This window comes from Rattus norvegicus, chromosome 7 (genome assembly GCF_036323735.1).
Source record: "Rattus norvegicus strain BN/NHsdMcwi chromosome 7, GRCr8, whole genome shotgun sequence".
NCBI classification, from domain to species: domain Eukaryota; kingdom Metazoa; phylum Chordata; class Mammalia; order Rodentia; family Muridae; genus Rattus; species Rattus norvegicus.
In genome coordinates this window covers 110,317,865-110,333,872 of record NC_086025.1, presented here as the reverse complement: position 1 = coordinate 110,333,872, position 16,008 = coordinate 110,317,865, and the positions used below count along the sequence as shown (strand labels likewise).

At 53.5% G+C, this 16,008-nt stretch overlaps 3 protein-coding genes across 15 annotated transcripts in view; all 3 read left to right on the top strand.

The window, feature by feature from the left end:
- Arhgap39 (Rho GTPase activating protein 39) overlaps positions 1-6,955 on the top strand; it is a 92,583-nt gene extending 85,628 nt beyond the window's left edge. For 4 of the 11 annotated variants that reach the window (XM_006241866.5, NM_173122.3, XM_017595054.3 and 1 more), the window contains 6 exons: positions 185-277; positions 3,185-3,258; positions 3,855-4,054; positions 4,729-4,820; positions 5,391-5,560; positions 5,710-6,955. In XM_006241866.5, coding sequence (XP_006241928.1) covers positions 185-277; positions 3,185-3,258; positions 3,855-4,054; positions 4,729-4,820; positions 5,391-5,560; positions 5,710-5,904 — 824 coding nt within the window. In that variant the 3' untranslated portion in view covers positions 5,905-6,955. The other 7 variants (XM_006241867.5, XM_063264134.1, XR_005486709.2 and 4 more) reach the window with 7 other exon arrangements.
- Positions 6,956-7,120: 165 nt separating this feature from the next.
- Positions 7,121-9,465, top strand: C7h8orf82 (similar to human chromosome 8 open reading frame 82). Its single transcript, NM_001007751.1, has 3 exons — positions 7,121-7,285; positions 7,717-7,765; positions 7,937-9,465. Exons 1-3 carry the CDS (start codon positions 7,124-7,126, stop codon positions 8,380-8,382), a joined length of 657 nt encoding a protein of 218 aa, NP_001007752.1. The 5' UTR covers positions 7,121-7,123; the 3' UTR covers positions 8,383-9,465.
- Positions 8,672-15,938, top strand: Lrrc24 (leucine rich repeat containing 24). Of its 3 annotated transcripts, NM_001135896.1 has the most exons (7): positions 8,799-8,812; positions 11,030-11,147; positions 11,980-12,013; positions 12,098-12,364; positions 12,519-12,797; positions 12,937-13,105; positions 14,918-15,938. In NM_001135896.1, the coding sequence occupies exons 4-7, from the start codon at positions 12,182-12,184 to the stop codon at positions 15,850-15,852; spliced, it is 1,566 nt and encodes a 521-aa protein (NP_001129368.1). In that variant the 5' UTR covers positions 8,799-8,812; positions 11,030-11,147; positions 11,980-12,013; positions 12,098-12,181; the 3' UTR covers positions 15,853-15,938. The 3 variants fall into 3 exon arrangements, with proteins under 3 accessions (XP_008763803.1, XP_038935488.1, NP_001129368.1); XM_008765581.4 differs by lacking the exon at positions 11,980-12,013 and having other exon boundaries at positions 8,672-8,812; positions 12,117-12,364; positions 14,918-15,933; XM_039079560.2 differs by lacking the exon at positions 11,980-12,013 and having other exon boundaries at positions 8,672-8,812; positions 14,918-15,933.
- Positions 15,939-16,008: the final 70 nt, after the last annotated feature.

The following is a 16,008-nucleotide window of genomic DNA, read 5'->3' as shown; positions in this document are numbered from 1 at the left end:
CAGCATCTCACACTGACCTGTGTGCATACAGAGCTGCCTGTCTCCAGAGACACATGGCCATCAGGTTGATGGGGACAGGCCCCCAGCAGGCCCAGGGGCCTCCTTGCCACCAAGTGTACAAACCACATGGGCAGTGGTTTCTGGCTTATGTCCTGTGGTCCTCACGGTTCTGTTTGCTCCCCAGTGACACAGCACATAAAAGAGCTTCTGGAAAGAAACAGTAAGAAGAAGTCCAAACTGAGAAAGAAACCCAAGCCTTATGTTGAAGAGCCAGATGGTAGGGCCTCTGCAGCCTGGGCGCTGCCTCTGCACCGCTCTGCTCTTCAGCCATGGCCGCCTGGCCTCCTCTAACCGCTTCTGGGCTGGGGGAGGGACACTAACCTCAGGCTTGGGGCCTCCCAAGCAAGCAAAAACTGGATGTCTGGGGTGCCAAAATGACCTAGAGAAATGGTGCCTGCTGTGCACCTCTTCTGGTGGTACCCAGGACAACCCACAGCTTGCTTCTTGGTGGACAGGGGGAACAAGGACTAACCTGTGAAGGCCTGGAGTCACCCCCAGGTGAGTGAATGGGCCTGACTGTGGGGTGAGGCTCACAGGTGGAGGAGCTGGCTGTCCTGTGGCAAGTGCTTCCCTAGCCTAGTGCCTCCTGGGGCAGGGTGTCCCCCCATTATCAGCAAGAATCTTCCCTTTCCCGTGGTGGCCCCAGCAAAGCCTTCTTAAGCCCAGAGTGTCTCTGCCTTCTTGCACCAGCATCCTTCTTGCTCCTTCCCTGAGCCCCATCTCAGGACCACTCTGCTCAGTTGAACACCAGGAAAAGCTGTGACCTCCCTATCTAGAGCTCTCAGTGACAGCTCAGTGCTGCCACTCTCTCATAAGGCCTCCAGGCGGCGCTGAACTGCCTGCACCACCTCAGTACAGAACTGCTTCTACCAGGCCACCTTCCGCAGTATCAGAACTCCTGCCTCCTGCCCCTTGTTTGACTCTAGAAAAGTTTTTGCCATTGTGTGCCGCCCACGGGCACCCAGGGGTGAGACCAGGGGCTTCCTGTAGATGAGATGTGTGTAGAACAGGACAGACTGGGCCGGCAGGAAGCCGCAGCATGGAGAGCCTTACAGGAAGGCCAGGATGACTTCCGTAGGGCTTGAAACTTGGCCCTGCTTGGGACCTCCCAGGCTGCCTTAGCAAGCCCATGTGGAGACCGCCCCTGGGGATAGTAGAAATCTGCGTGCCCAGCCACCTGGGCACGGGAACTGGGTAGACCCCAACTGTCTGTGAGTTTTGGCAGACAAGGTAGGAAACAAGCTTCTGTAGAACTTGGAGCAGAACTGGGCAGTCTGGCTCTGGAGCCCAGACTGTGTCAGGTAGGAATCTGAGGATCATTCCTTCCCTGGACCATGCAGGGTGAGCAGCAGCAGACACAGTAAGCCTTGGGTCACCTGCTGCAATAGTAAGACCCTGCGACACTGTTCCTCTAAGTCTAGAGTGGAAGCTGCTGCTCCTGTTAAACTGTTTACCTGCAGCCTGGGAGAGGTTCTGGCCACGGTTCAACAAGGCTAGACTGGGGACCCAGAGCAGACCACAGACAAGTAAAGGTCTCTCTCTCTAGGATGGCAGTGACCACTGCCTAAGCCACTTTGGACACTCAGGCAGAGCAGAAATCATTGCTGCTACCTAGACTCCAGGTTATATGTAGTCCCAGCCTCAGTCCTGGCTATGCTACCACAGCACCAGACACTCCCACACAACCATTCTCAGGCATCTGCAAGATGGGTGTGGTTTCAGTCCCTATTCTAGGGAAAACTGAAGCCAGAGAAGCTTTTTTCTCACCCACCCCAGCTGAGAGGTGGGAGAAATGGGACATGCTGTGGTCCTGAGCAGGTACAGATGCGGCAACCCTGAGTGGGCAGAACACAGGCAGTGGCCTAAGTCCCTCCATTGTTCTCAGACCTCATCTGCTGAGCTGAGCCAGGGTAGAGGAAGAACTTATGCACTGTCCGTTCTTAAACAAGGGGGCCTAGCAGCTTTCCTAAAGGGTAAGGTCTCCTGACGTAGAACAACGTAGAATGCTGCAGTGCTGCCTCCAGCTGGCTGAGCACAAAAACCAGGATCTTCTGCCAGGGTCTGTGGATCACTTGGGACCTCGGGCAGATCATCCAAGACTTAAACATCTGAGAAATCTATAATTACTTTGATTAGAAAGGAACCCCTTTTATAGATGTGAATAAACTATTTTATGGTAAAGTGTTCTAATGGAACAAAATAAGCTTATGGATTATGGGTACACACACACACACACACACACACACCTGTGTCTAAGGACTTTCCCAAGTGCTCAGATGTCCACAAGGAACTTAGAGGCCTCATTGACCTCAGTGGATAACAAGCTAGCTGTCACAGAAGAGACTTCCAGAGGAGGGGTGTCTGTTTTCCAGAGGGTGATGGTCTGTCCGTGACATTTCTTGGCATGTTCTGTCATCTACTTCCCTATTTGCCAGGACCAAGTGGGCAACACTTGACTTCACCTTCCATTCATACAAAGCCTAATCTATCCAAGCCAACACTGTCATTTCACCAGCTCTGCTGCAGGGGCTGAGTCCTGAAAGCCCCCTCCCTTGAGAGGAAGGCAGGCTGTACTCTTAGCCTCTGCTTAGAGTGCTGGCACAAAACACTGACGTCTCTTAGATGCTGTCTTCCACTGAGAACCAATCCTTGTTCACCCTCCCCCTGACACTCTTGCCCCCAACTTCACCCTCCCTAAGGAAGCCAGGGCTGCTGGAGAGCTGTGTTTGCCCCAGTGCTGGCCAATGACACTAGATACTTCATCCAAAAGCCTCTTCCCTGGGACCAGGGAAGACCAAAGGTCTTGCTAGGGTCACCTGAGGAGGAAAGGAAGTAGATTGAAGGCCTGGATGTGTCCGTCCTTTCTTGCCTGTGACTCCTTACAGGGAAGGGCTTTGTTTTCAACCTATTTTCCCTGGTGGCTGTAGGAAGGCTGGTAGAGGGGTTTCTCCCACCCGAGTTCCTAGAGGTATGGGAAGCTCCCCTTGCTTCTCCTCTTGGGGCTTTGTGCTATAGGGCTGTGCCTGGGAGAGAGTGTGGGCTACTGTCTAGCTCAGGGGTGGGTGAAAAGCTGGCCACACACCATATATCCACACCAGGCTGACTGCCACCCTTTCTCTTCTAGGGGTGGCAATAAGCACCTATGCGAAGTACTGTTACCACAAACTACAGAAGGCAGCCCTGACTGGGGCCAAGAAGGTACAAACGCTTCTGGGAGAAGCAGGGTAGGGCAAATGACTCTCCTCCAGTCCATACAGAAGCCAGATGGTGAGGCAGTGAGGCTCAGCACAGTACCTGTTGACAGGGTGGCCAGCCTGTTAGTGTCTAACTAGGAAGGCTTAAGAGCCCTGTGCTTCCCGCATGTCTTTCTCTTCAAAGGGCCTGTGACCATGCCCGAGCCTCCAGTTGAGGAGCAATGTAAATGGGTACTAGACAGGATATCTGGTAGTTACCCAAGTAGGGTAATCCATCCACCTGGCTATACCCTGCCTCCGAAAGACCAGAAATAGCATCCTGGCTGCACTGGCCCCCTAAGGCTCCAACTGGCACGGTGAGATGCAGCAGACAGGCACTGCCATATGCAAGCCTGTGGTGGGGACCCTCAGCTCTCTGCTATTCTGCATGTCCGTGCTTTAGGGTGTTGCAGATGGCCTGATGGGAGACCCCCTTAGTGACTTGGGTCAGGGTCTGGGTTGTCCCTGGTTCTGACTGGGCCAAGAACTAGAATTAGGGGAAAGAGATGAACGAAGGAGGCTGGGCTACAATAGGACCTGAGTGCTAGGCTGTCTCCACAGGGCCTGAAGAAGCCTAACGTGGAGGAGATACGACATGCCAAGAACGCAGTGTTCAGCCCGTCCATGTTTGGCAGTGCACTGCAGGAGGTGATGAGCATGCAGAAAGAGCGCTATCCCGACAGGCAGCTGCCCTGGGTACAGACACGGCTCTCCGAGGAGGTCCTGGCACTCAACGGTGACCAGACGGAGGGTATCTTCAGGTGCCTTGCCAACCCCAGACTGTGGGCGGGGGAAGGGTGCAGTTATGTGTTGATATCTCTAATATCAGAGACATTAAGCCTAGGGGCCATGCAACCAAGAGACAAGGAAATGCCCCATCCACAGGAGGCAAGTTTGAGCTTTAGTGGTTGCAAGGGGAACAGCTACACAGAGAAGCCAAGAGGGTCCCTCACCATTGACCCCACCCCTCAAATAGCTCATGGCCAATAAAGACACCAATAGGCCCAGATACCAGCAAGGACATCACCTCTCACAAGAGCCTCAGAGATGGCATGCATCTGGCTAGGCAGTTTGTCATCCTGTGGGAACGGGGATGTGACATACCAACCCTTGGGATGGCACTTGCCTTTGCATGTCAACCATTGTAATGACTTGCCTGTCAGGACCAGGGAGGTCCAAGCCCCCAAGACAAAAGGCAAGCAAATTTGAGCTTTAGTGGCTGCAAGGGGAATAGCTACACAGAAGCCAAGAGGGTCCCTCACCACTGACCCAAGTACATGGGCAGCATCCCCCAAAAGAGGCAACAAAGCTCTGAGTCAGCCCACCCTGCCTGAGACAGTCAGGTTGGGAGTCCTTGAGGCTTTCTGCTACTCCCAACTCTAGCTATAGAGCAAGATGAGCTCCTCTAGTCTGAGATGTGCCTTGTGTTTTCTAGGGTCCCTGGTGACATTGATGAGGTGAATGCCCTGAAGTTGCAGGTGGATCAGTGGAAGGTGCCTACAGGACTGGAGGACCCCCATGTCCCTGGTGAGCCCCACACATCCTTGGTGGTTTTGAGGAGTTGGCTTGCATGCATATCCTAGAAAGAGATAACCGTGCCGGCTGGGGCTACTTCAGGATCACCCCATGGCCTTGTCCTTCTGCGGCTGCATCTCACCATCCTTCACCCTTCCACCTACCTCCAGAAGAAGTCTAGACATTCTCCTACACTGGACATGTCAGTGTTCTTGGCATACCCATGGTTCTGCCCTCCAGAACAGCATGGCCCACAGCTGGAGCAATCTAAGCCACCTCCTTCAGCAGCTGCACAACCCTTGTGAGAAATTTTATTTTGTAGTCATTGTAGGCGCACACACACACACACACACACACACACACACACACACACACACCCCTGCACTGCCAAGAATGAGCCCAGGTCCTCCAGCAGCTGGTGTCCCTGGGATCTGGGCTTATCTGTACAGCTTTAGCCAGAGAGACCCTTTCCAGCCTGTTCCATGTCCTCCCATACACCTTATTTCTGTGAATGTGGCCCCTGGTGGATGCTTGGCTTAGGGGCCCCCAAGCCAAAACCATCTAAGTCACTCCCACCCCCAGCATCGCTGCTGAAGCTGTGGTATCGGGAGCTGGAAGAGCCCTTGATTCCTCATGAATTCTACGAACAATGCATTGCGCACTACGAGAGCCCGGAGGCTGCTGTGGCCGTGGTGCACGCGCTACCGCGCATCAACCGAATGGTGCTGTGCTACCTCATTCGCTTCCTCCAGGTATGCATGCTCTGCCTCCAGTGCCACACCACGCCCACCTTCTATCCTTCCCATCCAACCTTCCACCTTGCCCAGCTCATCCCATAGTAGCTACACCTACCCTCCACTCTGCTCTCCTCCTCTCCCTTCACCTGGACCCCTTCACACAGGTGTTCGTGCAGCCAGCCAATGTAGCCATCACCAAAATGGACGTCAGCAACCTGGCTATGGTGATGGCACCCAACTGCCTGCGCTGCCAGTCGGATGATCCTCGTGTCATCTTCGAGAATACACGAAAGGAGATGTCCTTCCTTCGAGTGCTCATTCAGCATTTAGATACCAGCTTCATGGAGGGCGTGCTATAGCACGCGGGCTATGGACTCCTAGGGTGACACCCGGGGAGGTGGGAGGGAAGGCCCCAGCGCGAGGCAGCATGCCAGGCCCCGCCAGCCGCCCGCCCTGCCCCAGGCCCTCCCGGGCAAAGCAGCCACGCCATATCTCGTGGCCAGTTCCTGTGGGTACCGGCTCGCCCTGCCGGTCGCAAGCAAGCCAGCCCCGAGAAGTGCCTTCTGTTTCCCGGAGCCGAGCAACACTGCCCTCCTGGTCGGCTGAAGCACATACCGCGTTGCTCAGGGCAACACGACCTTGTTCCCCTCTTCAGAGCAATCCTCCACCAAGGCACTCGTGCCCTGATCCCTCTTACCCTAGTCTAGGGGCCTCTGGCTGGGGCCTGAAGGAGAATTAGAGGTGCTCTGGAGAGCTGTGCTGGCCACCACTAGGACACAACTCTGTTGACCCAATGCCTAATAGGTCTTTGTGAAAGGGGAGGCCCCAAACCAAAGCCCTCTAGGGCAGGGCCAGGGCTAGGCAGGCTTTCTTGGGGAGGGTGGGGGAGGATGAGAGGTTTTGTTTTGTTTTGGGGGGCTTTTTTTTTTTTTTGAGTACAGAACCTATCCCATACCCAGCCTACTTGTGTATAAAGATATAAATAGAATGACAGATGTCAGAACTAAGTTTGCTAAGGACATAGTTTTAACCAGATGCTATTTATCTCTTGAACTGCCGTGTGGTCCTCGCGCTGAGCAAGTTAGCACCACCCTCCTTTGACCTCGCGGCCTCCGACCAAACTCCACTCACAGGCGGCGCGCGGATGAGACCTGCCTGGACTGGTCTGCGTTTTCCATTCTGGAATCTGAGTTCAAACAAATTGTCAAACTTCATTTCTCCTGTTTATATATATATATATTTTTTAGAGTTTTTATTTATTAAAAACAAAAGTCCCGCCATACGGAGGCCCGCAGCTCTCTGGGTCAGGTCCTGGACCTCTCCAGGACCTCTCTGGCCGCAGGCGCTCCCTCGGACGTGTGGATCGAGGGGACAGTGCTCCGTGTGAATAAAGTTCAAGTGCACACTCGCTACCTGTGCTCCAGTTTACTTCTGACACGGCGGGGGTGGGGGGCGGGTCCACATCCCGTAGCTACTTCCGGAGGCGGGTCAGACAGCTCCGCCCCACCGAGCACGTGCTGCCGGCGGAACCCAAAACCCCAAGCACAGCACTGTGTGATCTGTTTCCGGTGTGAAAGGATGTGGCCGCCTTGCGGGGCAATGCGTAACTTGGCTCTAGTCTTGGCGAGGTCGCAGAGAGCTCGGGCCTGCAGTGGGAACGAACGTGTCTCCTACACACAGGGCCAAAGTCCGGAGCCCAGAACCCGCGAGTATTTCTACTATGTGGATCACCAAGGCCAGGTGTGCCTGGCGAGTGACAGAGGGAGGAGTCCCGGGGGAGCAGCGGAATGGGCACCGGGTGGGGAATGGTTCTAGGGACGAGACCTGGGTTAGGTGTTACGTGTAGATTTGGGTTCAAAGCCTAGGCTGGAAGCCGGAAATTCCGGGCCAGCTGCTTACACGGCATCGCAGTCCCGCCCACACTAGTCTGTCCTAGCACCAATCCTAGAGCCAAGTGCTCGTGATTGCTAGTGACAAAGGGCCGTCAAGTCTGCTGTAGAAAAAGGGGTGGGGGCTGCAATGCTGAAAACCTGTCTGTAGAAAGTCCGCAGGGCCCTTTCACATGCCCCCGCCCCGAACAAATCACACAGAAAAGCAAGGACAGCAAACACCACCGGCCTTCGGGCTTTCTTGCCAGGACTTACAGTCCACTGTGTTCCTTCTGTCTGCAGCTTTTCCTAGATGACTCCAAAATGAAGAACTTTATCACCTGCTTCAAAGGTATTGCTTACTGCACTGCTCCCTTATCTCTACCCCGACTCTGAGGGAAGCCCCCATCCACAAAGGGGGTGGGAGGCTAGCTCATGCCAGTGCTGGTGTGCCCAGGAAAAGGAGCGTGTCTGGGAAGCTTGGTCACCGAGCGTGATCAGTCCGTGCCTTTTGTTCCCACAGACCTGCAATTCCTGGTCACTTTCTTCTCCCGTCTGAGACCCAACCACAGCGGGCGCTACGAGGCTTCCTTCCCTTTCCTCTCGCTTTGTGGCAGAGAGCGTAACTTCCTGCGCTGTGAAGACCGGCCAGTGGTCTTCACGCACCTCCTGGCTTCCGACAGCGAGTCACCTCGTCTCTCCTACTGCGGCGGCGGCGAGGCACTGGCCATACCCTTCGAGCCCGCTCGCTTGCTACCCCTGGCGGCCAATGGGCGCCTGTACCACCCAGCACCGGAGCGGGCAGGCGGCGTGGGTCTAGTGCGCTCGGCCCTGGCCTTCGAGCTCAGCGCTTGCTTCGAGTATGGACCTAACTCACCCACGGTCCCCTCTCACGTACAGTGGCAAGGTCGGCGTATCGCCCTAACTATGGATCTGGCCCCGCTGCTGCTCGCTGCCCCGCCCCCCTGAGACTCTGGCTGGGGCTGTGTGGGGAGGGTTAGGGCAAACACTGGGTTTTGTAGTATTCGCAGGTTACCCCTCTCGGCTTCAGAACTCCAGGTTAACCTAGATGTCCACTGTCACCTGCACGGTGACTGAGTGCATTCGCGTGCGCGCGCGCATAGGTGAGCCCTGGGCGACTGTAGGTTGGCGCTGTCCAAGGTTCTGGCGCAGCCCTGCTATCCTCTGTCCCTACAAAGATCCTTTCTCGGCCACCTCTAACCCTTGCACCGGCTTTGCATACCACGGATTGGCCTGCGCCGGTCACGTCAGGCAGTAGGCGCAAGGCGCGCGTGAGCCGGTGCGCGTGCGCGCCCACCCCAACATCCACCCCCCCTCCCGCCGCTTCTCCAGTCTTGCAGCCGCAAGCGCCGCGGGGAGTCGCTCGCCACTGGAGCAGGTGAGGGGGCGGGGAGGGGGGGAGATCCTGGCCCAAGGTCACCGAGCTTGGGGGCGGGATCGGAACCCTCTAGGTTCTGACTGCTGCACCAAGAAAAGGTCATAGGATCTGGCAATGGGAAGGGGTGGAAACCACACCCTCAATGAGCAGGCTCGGACCCACTGGAACGGGAGGGGGCGGTTAAGGGAGGTAGTGCTGGTTAAAAGCGCCGGATCGCAAGGGCTGCCAGAGACCTCAGCTGGGCCTGACAGAGAACACAGGGCTCCTCTCCACCTTCTTCCCCCCTAGATAGCCACCCAGGAGACCGACACCCCACGTCTGCCCAGGATTAGAGGATCATGTCCTGATAAAAGGATTTTTGGGCTTGTCTAGTAAGGGGCCCTTATTCCTGTCATGACTATCTTGCACTGATGCACATCTGGGCTTCTGCATAAGCAGCAGCTCTGATCCCTAATGCACAGATCAAGGCTTTGCTACTGAAGGCTGAACAGATGCGCGAGGCCTGGAGCCAGGGACCAACCATTCGTGCACCAGGAAATAAAACCCAGAAACCTAGCAAACGTCCCCACTTCTTGGGGCTCCACATGCCCTGAGATATCTAGGAGCTGCCTTTGCCTGCGCCAAAGCTATTCCATTAAAACTTTACTGCTGTACTGCTTCATCTCTTTTGACTTTAAATGATCATGTGACTTCCAATTGGTGCAAAATTGAGACAAACACCAAGGCCACTTAGTACAGTTCAACTTGACTCAGAGCAAAGAAGACCTGGTGAATAAGCAGGTATTAAAACACTAAAGCTTGCCAAATGAGCCTGGACACTTGAGAACAGTGCGCCCTTGGTCCTATTTTCTTTAACCTCAAAAAACAGGTTTCTCAGCTTCGGGTAGCTCCGTTAAAACTGAGCCCATTGTGGCTAGAACTAGACCCTAGTCCTTCTGTCCTTAAGTTCCCAGGCACATGCATTAACCTACTGTAGAACACATTTCTTAAGAGTTTCAGAGGTCACCGCTCCCACATTCTACTTAGAAAGCTAGATACCCTGTTGTGATGATAGGAGAGGAACTCAGTGGTATATTGTGTGCTTAAGCCTGTGCTTGATGTGTGGGAGAAACTGAGGTCAATCCCCAGACGGGAGGAAAGAAGAAAATTAAAAACCAGTGATGACCTAAGGTTTCCTCCCACATCCCAGCCAGGACACACACCTTCATCTACTCCAAAAACACAGACCTGTTTGGAACCAGCTTTGGGGCCAAGGCATGGGCTCTGGACTGTTTTTCCTGCTGTTTGTCTTATCCCTCCGTTCTCTAAAACTTACCTGAGAAAGCTAAGCGTGATGGGGCCGCCCCCTGTGACCTTGCCACTTGGGAGCTTGATTACAAGTGTCTCAGGTTCAAGTATAGCAAGACCCTGACTCAACAAATTAGAAGGAACAATCAGGTGTGGAGGCTCAGGTCTCTAATGCCAGTACTAGAGAGGCAGAGGCAGGTGGATCTCTGTGAGTTCAAGGCCAGCCCGCTTTACACAGAGATTGAGGATAGTCATGGACACATAGAAAGAGACCCTGTCTCAGTTGGGGTAGGGCTGGGGGTGAATTCCCAGCACCCACATGGTGGCTCACAACCATCCTAAATTCAGTTCCAGGGGATCCGATGCCCTCTTCTGACTTCTGAGGATCCCAGGTTTGCATGAGATGCACACACATACATGCAAAGCAAAACACTCATGCACAGAAAATATTTTTTGAAAAGGAGAGAACAGGAAGTAAGCTAGACATAGTGCCATAGGCCTTTAATCTCAGCACCCAGAGGCAGACAGACATCTCTGGGCCAACCAGAGAAACAGTAGACCCTCCCCAAAAGGAAATAAAATGTATGAGTTAACCCCCAAGAAAAGCCTAACTCTTGGTGAGCTTTCTACCCACCTCTGTCCCTACAACAGGAGGATTATGGACCACACCAAGCTATGCATTGAGCACCATGTCTCCCCAAATCCCCTTCAGATCATGACAAATGAACCATAAGGTGGGATCGAATGGGTCCAGGTCATGTGGGGTCCCTTGCTTTTGTGATGAGGCACGATAAAGTTTCTGCTCAGTGCTGAACTTTATGCTGATGCCAGTGCCCACAGAGTGAGACCAAGGGGGCACGTCTGCCCAGAGCCCTCTTTTTTTTTTTTTTGGCCCATACCTGGGTAATTGCCTTGGACTTTGCTACCCAGGCAGTTCCCGAGTTACGTTCTGTTGCATCTGGGAACCGAGGAGAGCCCAGTGAAGGCTGCCGTGACAATGAAGAGTAAAAGGATCTCAGTGTAGGCACAGGAAGAGGCCTAGGGCAAGGTAAGGACCATCAATGCTTTTGGGTTTGTTGTTGTTTTAAGGTTTTGCTTTGGTTTTGTTTTGTTTCCTTTTTAAAAACTGTATGTGAGTGCGTGCGTGTATGTGTGTGTGTGTGTGTGTGTGTGTGTGTGTGTGTGTGTGTGTGCATCAGTTGGGAGTGGGGGATGCTCACACAAGTCAGAGGCCGCCTTTGTGGAGTTGCTTCTTTTCTTCCACTTCTATGTGGGTTGGGGAGACGCTGCTCAGGTCACCAGTCTTGCCAGGCAAGTGCCTTTACCTGTGTGGCTGTGTTGTGCAGTGCCTTCACGCAGGTTTTCCCAAGAGTGAAAGGGGAGTAGGGAGGCTTCGCTTTCTTCCTTTTATGGAGACAGAATTTCATATATCTGCAGCATCCTTGGCCAACCTGGAACTCACTATGTAGACCAGTCTGGCCTCAACTTAGAGATCTGCCTTCCTCTGTAGCCTAAGTGATGGTTTGTTTTTGGTTTGATTCAGTTGGTTGGTTTTCAAGTCAGATTTTCTCTGTATAGCCTTGACTGCGTGCATCTCACTCTGTAGGAGTCAAACTCAAAGAGGTCTGTCTCCCAAGTAAATTCTGAGATTAAAGGCTGTGCCACCACTGCCTACCTAGCCCCTGAGTACTAAGTCTCACTGTGTTCCAGCCGACCTGGCCTGGAACATACAGCCTAGACCTGGCCTTGAACCTACAACAATCCAGCTGCCTCGGTTTCCCCAGTGTTTAGGTTAAGAACATAACCCACCATGCCTAACATTTCTTTTTTTTTTTTTTTTTTTTTTTTTTTTTTTTTTTTTTGTTCTTTTTTTTTCGGAGCTGGGGACCGAACCCAGGGCCTTGCGCTTCCTAGGTAAGCACTCTACCACTGAGCTAAATCCCCAGCCCCCTAACATTTCATTCCTGCTTAAGCTCTGGCTGGATAATGTTAGCACAGGCCTGCTAACCTGTTTCAGGAGGCGCATCCCATCCGGGTCCATTCTCTGGGGAAGCCACAGCTTCCTGGTGGGGCTCTTCGGAAATGGCCCCAGGACCCCCCGCGCTGCTGCTGCTACTGCTGGGTTTATTGCTGCTGCCGCTGCTGCCTGGACTCCCACCCCGCGCCACCGGCTGTCCCGCCGCCTGCCGCTGCTACAGCGCCACAGTGGAGTGTGGCGCCCTACGGTTGCGCGTGGTCCCACCGGGAATCCCTCCGGGGACGCAGGTGGGCACTGTGCGGGACTGGCGGGCCTTGGCTTGGAGTAATGGGCTGCGAGTGTCCATCAGAATCGAGTGTGTGAACCTAAGAGTCTAGTGAGTGGACGGTCGCTAGGACATGTCCCACAATGAAGTAATATTGTCGTCCCTACAACCTTTAGACGCTGTTCCTGCAAGACAACAGCATCGCGCACCTGGAGCAAGGCGCCCTGGCACCGCTTGCTGCCCTGCGACACCTCTACCTGCATAACAATACCCTGCGGGCGCTGGAGTCTGGCGCCTTTCGTGCACAGCCCCGCCTGCTTGAACTGGCGCTGACCGGCAACCGGCTTCGGGGATTGCGTGGCGGCGCCTTTGTGGGCCTGGTCCAGCTTCGAGTGCTTTACCTGGCTGGAAACCAGCTGGCGAAGCTGCTAGATTTCACCTTTTTGCACCTGCCGGTAAGCAACAAACGCCAAAACTTCTGTATCTTGCTGTGATATCCCTAACTGCACTACTGGTGGGAGAGGTTAGGGGGGAGAGAAGTCAGCCTAGCTACCCATGGCCCTTTTCCCTGATGATCTCCTGCCCCTACTTCAGCGACTACAGGAACTTCATCTTCAAGAAAACAGCATTGAATTACTGGAAGACCAGGCCCTGGCTGGGCTTTCCTCCCTGGCCCTACTGGACCTCAGCAGGAACCAACTGGGCACCATCAGCAAGGAGGCCCTGCAGCCTCTGAGCAGCCTACAAGTGCTACGCCTCACAGGTAACTCTTCTTTGGCATGGCTCTCTTCTGGGTCCACAGCTGCATCAGCAGGGAGAAGCAGGCTTAGGTACACAGTGGGTTCCTGCTGTCAGTGGTGGTAGGAACTGAGGCAGATCCACACTGTGGCCATATCGACCTGGGGAGTTCCCTTAATTTTTACAGTCCCTGACTCAGGTTGAGCCACGTTCTACTTCACTGCTGAAAATGATTTCAGAATAAAACAAGATATAACAGAGTTTGGATTTATTAAAAGGGATGTTAATATAGATTTGAAACATAAGGGTTAAGACAGGTCCTGTGGAAAGAAAACACCCAAGAACGTTGATGTGGGTTTTACAAAGTAAGTGCCTTTATGATAGCCATATATACTGAATTTGATGGCTTCAGAAATTACACCTTAAAGGACTATTAAAGAACTTATGGGGCTCAAGACCCCATAAGAACAACAATGTCAAGCAACCAGAGCTTCCAGGGACTAAGCCACTACCTAAAGACTATACATGGACTGACCCTGGACTCTGACCTCATAGGTAGCAATGAATATCCTAGTAAGAGCACCAGTGGAAGGGGAAGCCCTGGGTCCTGCTAAGACTGAACCCGCAGTGAACTAGACTGTTGGGGGGAGGGGGACAATGGGGGGAGGGTGGGGAGGGGAACACCGATAAGAAAGGGGAAGGGGGAGGGGAATGTTTGCCCGGAAACTGGGAAAGGGAATAACAATCGAAATGTAAATAAGAAATACCCAAGTTAATAAAGATGAAAAAAAAAGATAATACAAAAAAAGAAGAGAGACAATTAAAAAAAACCAGCTTATGTGAGCTGGGCATAGTAGCACAAACCTTTAGTTCCAGCACTTGGGGGCAGAAGCAGTAGGATTTCTGAGTTCAAGACCAGCCTGGTCTATAAAAATTAAGTTCCAGGATAGCCAGGACTACACAGAGAAACCCTGTCCTGAAAACAAAACAAAAGCTTAAGTGAGATCACAGGGTGGTTCCTACGCACTGGACAGGGATACAGAAGATAGTGTAAATTCCCAAGTAACAAGGGTTTTCAGGGAAGATGCCCTTAGTGAACAAAGGTTTAGTCTTGTGATTACCCCAGAAATTCCCTACAAAAAGAGCAAGGCCATTCTTGAGGATCACGGATAGATGCTCAGCCTTGCCTATGGTTCACTGCTGTTTTAGTAATCTTCTCAATATAAAGGGAGTATTGTTTGGTTGGCAATTTTCAAAGTAAATGTGGATATCACTTGGTGAGAGGCCTCAGTCAGAGTCTATGAGAACTTGTTTCCCTTCCTGTGCCACTATAATTCCCCTTTCCTATCTTGCTTCACTATGGCAGCCTGTGGGCATTGCTTGGCAGGGCCACACCAGAACCCTCAGCCTTGGGAAGGGACTACAAGGGAGTGCTGTAAAAAGTTACAGCTTATGCATCTATTAAACTTATCAGAGCAACCTAGCAGGACTGAAGCTCTTTTTTGTTTTGGTTTTCAACACAGGGTTTCTCTGTGTGTAGGGAATTGAGGCTCTTACAACTTGTCATCAGGGGGAGGCAGGCAAAACTGGAGCGAGCTCATTTGACAATAGGGTTTCAGTGCTGCTGGAATATACGGGGATGTGGCTTGCAAAACTGGGACTTCAGAGAAGCTGGTGCTTTTTCAGGAACTAGGACCACACACATTTCTAGGAACTTGGAGTGAGGGAAGAGGTGACAAAGGTTCTGGAACTCTATAGGCATCTAGAAGAGGTAGATAAGAGCTTCTGTCTGGACTAGCAGAACCCACCTACCTAGGCTCTATTCTGCCCCACACAGAGAACCCATGGCGTTGTGATTGTGCCCTTCACTGGTTGGGCTCTTGGATCAAAGAGGGGGGCCGACGGCTGCTGAGCTCCAGAGACAAGAAGATCACATGCGCAGAACCTCCACGCCTGGCGCTACAAAGTCTGCTGGAAGTATCTGGGGGTAGCCTTATCTGCATTCCTCCCTCCGTGAACGCGGAGCCCCCGGAACTCACAGCTAATCTGGGAGAGGACCTGCAGGTTGCCTGTCAGGCATCAGGCTACCCACAGCCCCTGGTGGTCTGGAGAAAGATGCTCCAGCCTCGCGATGGTAAGCCTCAAGCACAGGTCCAGCTGGAAGGTGGGGCACCAGGCCTGGGCGGGCATGCCACCCGTGACACCGGCAGCGGCATGCTCTTCCTCACCAACATCACACTGGCTCACGCAGGCAAGTACGAATGCGAGGCCACCAATGCTGGTGGCAAAGCGCGGGTGCTCTTCCATCTACTGGTCAACGCATCCCGGCAGCAGTCCCAGCAGCTACCCGCGCCGCAAGCCCCGGCTACACGCCCGGTGGGACAAGAACCACAACACGAGGGAGGCAGCATGGCCTTCCGAGCGCTGGGGCTAGCAACGCAGACAGCGATCACAGCAGCCATAGCGCTGCTGGCGCTCACCGCGCTGTTGTTGGCAGCTATGATCTGCAGACGCCGACGTCGGCGGAAAAAGATGCCTGTGCCGTCGGGGGAAGGCACCCTATTTGTCAATGACTATTCGGATGGGCCTTGCACCTTCGCACAGCTCGAGGAGCTCCGTGATGACCATGGACACGAAATGTTCGTTATTGACCGGTCCAAGCCCCTGTTCACAGAGATACCGCCGGAGGAGCCCCCGGAACACAATCCTCCCGAGGGCCTCAGGTCTGGGACACGCCTCCCTACACGTGTGGCCTATGAGATCCATTGCTGAGCTTGCGCGTACTAATGACATAAGCACTGGGGATTGGCCGGTGCAGAACCGCGCATGCTCAAAGTAAAGTTGAAGCCAGGCTTTTCCGCTGACTGTGTTGGGGCAGCCTGGTCGGGAGTTGTGGGTTGGGCGTTAGATGTTTTCCTCCAGCTGCCA